Here is a 6,000-nt window from a genome sequence, read left to right on the forward strand (position 1 = left end):
GTGACCTCATGGCTTTCAGCAGCAATGCCTACAAGACAAAAGAGAGGCTTTAAAAGGCTTGTGGACTGATAGCAAAGAGCTTGGACATCTCAGAGTTTTGGTTCTGCTCCAGAAGGGGACTGCTTTGCTCCTCTCTCATTGCCTCTCTTTCTGTTTATGGGGAGTTGTGAATTAAATGGGCTTTGTGACATGCCTAGTTCTCCAGGTCTGGACTGTACTTTCTCAAGCTTGGATCAGCCTTATGCAGGTACAAATCTTTTTTCTTTTCTTTTCTTTTCTTTTCTTTTCTTTTCTTTTCTTTTCTTTTCTTTTCTTTTCTTTTCTTTTCTTTTCTTTTCTTTTCTTTTCTTTTCTCTCTTCTCTTCTCTTCTCTTCTCTTCTCTTCTCTTCTCTTCTCTTCTCTTCTCTTCTCTTCTCTCTTCCTTTCTTCCTTCTTTCCTTTCCTCTGCTTATTTTAGTGTACTCTCCTTACCCTATTCTTTTGCCTATTCTGATTTCATTCTTGCTCTTTACCTTCTACAAGTCAACTTAGGAAGATTTCTCTTCCTGTTTTTTCTTAAACTGTTGTGGAAGATTGTAGCTTGAATAGCATTGATCATTTTTCTGTTGGGAGGACTGGTGTAATTAGTTATGTGCTTTAGCCTTTGATGAGGAGAGAGGTAGGAAGAAGAAAAGAGGGAGGTGAGAAGCAGGTCCCAGAGGGCCCTATCTGCCAGCTCCTTCAGAGCACAGGACAGTTCAGAGCAACTGCCTCGGGAAGTTGCACATGGATGCTAATGTTGAGCCAGGACTGCAAGCTGGTGGAGTTAAAGCCAAGACCATCCTCTGTTACATTTTCTCTGACAGTATTTGCTACCCTAGACTTTAGAGTTGGCACTTCTATGTTAGTCTGCTGTCAGAAAGGGCTGTGCAGACACCCCTTTGAATGGTGTTGCTCCCTATCTGTTAGCTCCTGGTGCTGGAAATCCTCCTGTGAGTTACTCAGGCCAGAGTTTGCACATTCTGTACCTGACTAAGATTCTGCAGTGCTGCTCTTTCTCCTTGTAAATTTAGAAGCAAAATACCACCAAGTGAACTGTAGCAGCTTGTAGTAAAGTTGTTAGTAGTAACTTCCCTTATTTTCTCCATTGCCAACAACCCCTAGAGACACATGAAGGCAGATCTGTAAATGAAGTGGGAAGACCTTTAGAAACTGTAGTTTGTTTCCATCACAGAGAGCAGGTCTTTGAGGGTAAGTCTGTGACTGCCCTGAAGAACATTAAATCTACACAAAAACCCAGACACTTCAGTCTTGGTTCAGCAAGGTGGAGTCATTCTGTAAGGAAAGTTTTGCAAAGAACCTTCACTTTGCAAATGCGAGTACAAATAATGAGCCATTTCAGCACTGGTTTTTCCTGTTTCTAGTTCTGGGTACAAAGGAGAGGAATGGATTGTGCATCCACATGAAATGATCTCAAACCACAGAAATCCCCTTGCTGAAATCCCAAAGCAGCAGCATGTGCTATGGAATGGCTGCAAACTTTGAGAGTTTTCTGGAAGAGTGACTGCTTTTCAAATCATACTTTATTTTCAGCATGGGGTAGGAGAGGGAAGCTCTTTCTGCTGCAGTTACACTGATGCAGTATGGAATGCTCTCCTCTCCTCTCCTCTCCTCTCCTCTCCTCTCCTCTCCTCTCCTCTCCTCTCCTCTCCTCTCCCCTCCTCTCCTCTCCTTCCTCTCCTCTTTCTTCAGCAGAGTGTAATTTGTTACATCTCTCTGGGCTAGAGACAAGGTGGGTTTTTTTGACAAATTATTGGATGCATACAGTGGATGGTTGATTCATCTGTACTATCATGCTGGGAAAAAGACAATGGAAGAGGGTGAAATGAAAGATTACAGATTAGTCTGTGGTTTAGTTATGTGGGGCTTTTTTTTCTGTGCAAGGTTAGTGTTGACTTCCGTCACTTCAACAGTGATTCAAGGCATGTACATACTTTCCTTAGGGCAGACAAGTTTGGTTTTACTATTGAATCTTGTTCACCACCTGCTTTCCCTGCACACAAAGACAGAGGACACAATGTTCCTCCCTGAGGCTTTACTGACCACAGAGCAGGTGGAAAATGATTATCCCACACTCTCATGCCAGTGTCCCGACAGGTGTCGTCTTTTCCAAGGAAGCCTGTCTGAGTGGATTTCCCTCTGGTCTGGCTGATCAGCTGTGGGGATCTGGGATTCTTGCTCAGGAGCAAATACTCTTCTTCCCTTGCCAGGGAAGAGACTGCAGCAAGGATGAAATCATGCTTCCTCTGCCTCCTGCAGTGGCAGGGCTGCTGCAGTGCAGAAACAGCCCTACACACAGTGCTATTGTACAACACTGACTGTAGCTGACACTGCAGGGCTCAGGTCAGCCCTGCTGTGCCTGCAGAGCACCTCTCCTTTTGCACACATGTAATCCTCTATATGGTCTACAGAAAGCAGGGCTCCACCTTCAGGGTGATAAATAAATGGTAAAAATTTCCGCAAGCAAGGGCAAGCACTTTAAAAACATCAGGGACACTTGGCCACATGCTTCAGAAATAGGAAATGCCAGGTTTAATGAGGAAAATCAGACCAGCCATCGGAGTGGGAGGAGATCCCTCCCCACACCTGCATCAACTTTTATTGTGTTTGCAGGGAAAAAGAAAACTGCTCCTGATTTTCTACCAACAGTTTATAAAGACACTATCATCAGCAAAACTGGACTGAAAATAAGGCCAAGGGGTGTGTTTCCTCTTATGTGCACTAGAACACCTATAGCCATTTCACTGTCCACCTTTGCCCACCCAACCTTTTCTGATCTCTGAGACTGCCTCTTTCTATCTCTTTCAGAGCTCCACCGCCACGAAAGCATCCAGGAGAAGAACGTGAAGGAGGCTAAAACCAAGTGCAGAACCATTGCATCCCTGCTGACAGATGCACCAAACCCCCACTCCAAGGGGGTGCTGATGTTTAAGAAGCGCAGGCAGAGGGCTAAGAAGTACACATTGGTGAGCTTTGGCAGTGTTGATGAAGATCGCTCCTACGAGGAGGAAGACGGAGTTTTTCCAACTAGTGAATCTGAATTTGATGAGGAAGGTTTCTCTGATGCCCGAAGCCTAACTAATCACTCAGACTGGGACAACACTTACCTAGACATTGAAAAGTCCAAATCTGACTCTGAACAGAAGGAAGAGAAGCAAAAGGGTTTGAGTGAGGCCTCAGGTAAAGGAGCACGATTATTTGAGCAGCAGAGGGAACGGGCTGGGAAGTACACAGTTGAGAAAACTCCAGTGCCCAAGAGCCCAGAGCTTGCCTCAGCTGCCCAGCCAAAGCAGGGCACAGTGAACGGAGACATGCCTGTGCCAGAGAAGGTAGACAATGTGCCCCTCAGCATCCACCTGGAAGGTGTGCAAGTGCCCAGCAAGCAGCCAGCCACCACCCCCACTCAGCTCCTGACTGCCCCCAGCCCCACTTTCTTCCCACCTCCCCCAAGCACCCCCGACCCCTTCTCTGCAAGTTCAACAAGCATGTTCAACAGGTCTGCACGGCCCTTTACTCCTGGCTTTTCTGGCCAACGTCCAGCAACATCCTCTGTCATCTTTAGGCCATCTGCACCCAAAAAACCCACTGAAAGTCTGGGTGGGCAAAGCACAGTGGTTCCGCCTTTCTCACCTCCGGTTCCAGGAACACCTGCCAATGCACCAGTGCCAACACAGCGTGGTCCAGTCAGCTCCTCCACATCCCTGTATATTCCTGCACCAGGAAGACCAACATCACCACTGGAGTCACAGCCAAAAGCGGGAGGAAGCGCTTCAGAGATCAAACCTTCTGCCAACACTGCCCGGACATCCACCACCTCTATCTTTCTGTCAACTCCCTCAAAGCCAGGAGGGGATATGGCCTCTGCAGGATCCCAGCCACGAGTCCCTGGAACAGCCTCTTCTTCACTGTATATTAGTCCAGCACCATCACAGCACATGAGAAGCAGTTCCCCTGTGCCCAAACAGCCTTCTCCTGCCATCACTCCAACAACGCCACGACCGCCTTCGGATCCCTTAACCTCCAGGGAGCAGAGGATTGCTGTGCCAGCTCCCCGCACAGGCATCCTGCAGGAGGCTCGCCGGCGGGGCAACAAGAAACCCATGTTCAGTAAGATTGAGGAGAAGAAGAAGAATTCACCCAACCCTGAGCTCCTGTCTCTGGTGCAGAACCTGGATGAGAAGCCAAAAGGTGACCACCCTGGTGCAGGCTTTGAGTCTGGGCCTGAGGAGGACTTCCTCAGCCTGGGTGCTGAGGCCTGCAACTTCATGCAGTCCTCAGGCCGCAAGTTCAAGACCCCACCTCCAGTGGCCCCCAAGCCTCAGCAAGATGCTGGATTGGTAAATGGGGCCCAGGACATGCCTCAGCTCAAAGGCAAGGGGGCAGAGCTCTTTGCCAAACGCCAGAGCCGCATGGACAAATTTGTGGTGGAAACAACACCGAAGCCAGACTACAAGCCCAGGACCCCCTCTCCATCCCCTTCTCTACCCTCATGCTGGAAATATTCGCCCAACATCCGGGCTCCCCCTCCAATAGCTTACAACCCAATGCATTCCCCTTTCTATCCCCTGGCAGCCACCAAATCTCAGGCTAGCAAAGCAGAGAGCAAAGTGAAAAAGGCACCTGGCCAGAAATCGGGGATCAAGGTCATTGATGTAATGCGCCACCAGCCCTATCAATTAAAGTCAGCCATGTTCTGTTTTGGGGATCCCCCGAGCCCCAGCACTCAGAATGCTCCTGCTCAGCCAAGCCCACAGGCTAACACATCCTTCATAACAGCCAAGCAGGTCCCTGTGAAAATAGCCAAGACCCAGGAGATTCGTCGCTTCTCCACTCCGGCTCCCATGCCAGCCTCCAGCAGCCTGGCGCCCACTGTGCTCATGCCCCGCTCAGCCACCACGCTGGATGAGCCATTGTGGAGAACAGAGATGGCCTCTTCTGCCCCTGCTACACCAGCACCCTTCCAGGTGGAGCTCAGCCCCTCCCCTAAGCCATTTCAGAGCTCCCCAGAGCCTGGACAGGTGGGACAGGGACCTCCTCCAGTCTCAGCCTCTGCCTCTCGGTTTCAGGTGGCCAGGCCCAAATTCTCTGCAGCAAGAACAGGCATGCAGGCCAACGTGTGGAGGCCAAGTTTTGGCCATCACTGAGGCAGGCACCCCTCCCATCCTGTCTGTGGCCCCGCGGAGATAGTGTTTGTTTTGTCTTTCATGTCAGCTCAGTACATTGGGATGAGTGACACAAAATGAAGAAAAAAAACCTCAAAAAATTACTGCCCTTCTGCACCATCCCCTTCCCCAGCCTCCCCTTGGTCTCAGATGGGATACTCAGATGGAAAGGCTTACTGGCTCTGGCTACAGCAGGAGGAAGAATGTGGAGAGAGGGCACATGTGTGGTACACAGCAGCAAAACCCACCTCCAGAGGGGGTGAATGGCAGAGGTTATCTCACATGGAGACATACATGAAGCAGTAGTTTTTCTTTCCCAAGGGGTTTGGAGTCACCCCTGCAGGGAAGGAAACTAGGAGGCAAGAGCTTTCCAGGAAGACAGGGTAAGAGGTGGGATTACAGAACAGAAGCCCCAGCTTTCCCATTAGAGTGTTGCTCTCTGATCCTCCCAGTCTGTACACTTGTGTGTGCACACACACATGCACACAGCAACACTCAGCAGGGAGTGAAAGGACAAGTGGGGCCTCACCTGGGACATTTCTCCCAGACTTCCCTCTCTGGGGGCATGAGAAAGAAGGCAAGAGAGCAGAGTGAGCAGTGGTGTTTGCCCATGTACACATGGCCCAAGAGTGGCCATGTGTGCCTGCTCCTCCAGTCACCAGGGCTGGGGGTAAAAGGGAGAGTCACCCTAGCTGGTACTAAATACCACTATCAGGTCTGGAAATAGTTTGCCAAAGAGGGGCTTTGATGGGGCTCTCACCCACTGTGGGAACTGCAGAAGGAAGTATCCGTTTTTGA

The 6,000-nt window shown here is 49.7% G+C and overlaps 1 protein-coding gene across 1 annotated transcript in view; it reads left to right on the forward strand.

The window, feature by feature from the left end:
- Positions 1–5,430, forward strand: part of SYNPO2L (synaptopodin 2 like) — a 32,048-nt gene extending 26,618 nt beyond the window's left edge. The window contains exon 4 of the mRNA XM_083866304.1: positions 2,849–5,430. Within this exon, the coding sequence (XP_083722430.1) occupies positions 2,849–5,184 (2,336 nt within the window). The 3' untranslated portion in view covers positions 5,185–5,430. The remainder of the gene's footprint in view (positions 1–2,848) is intronic.
- The last annotated feature ends 570 nt before the right edge of the window (positions 5,431–6,000 follow it).

Source organism: Zosterops lateralis, assembly GCF_965231275.1.
Source record: "Zosterops lateralis genome assembly, chromosome: 8".
NCBI classification, from domain to species: Eukaryota; Metazoa; Chordata; class Aves; order Passeriformes; family Zosteropidae; genus Zosterops; species Zosterops lateralis.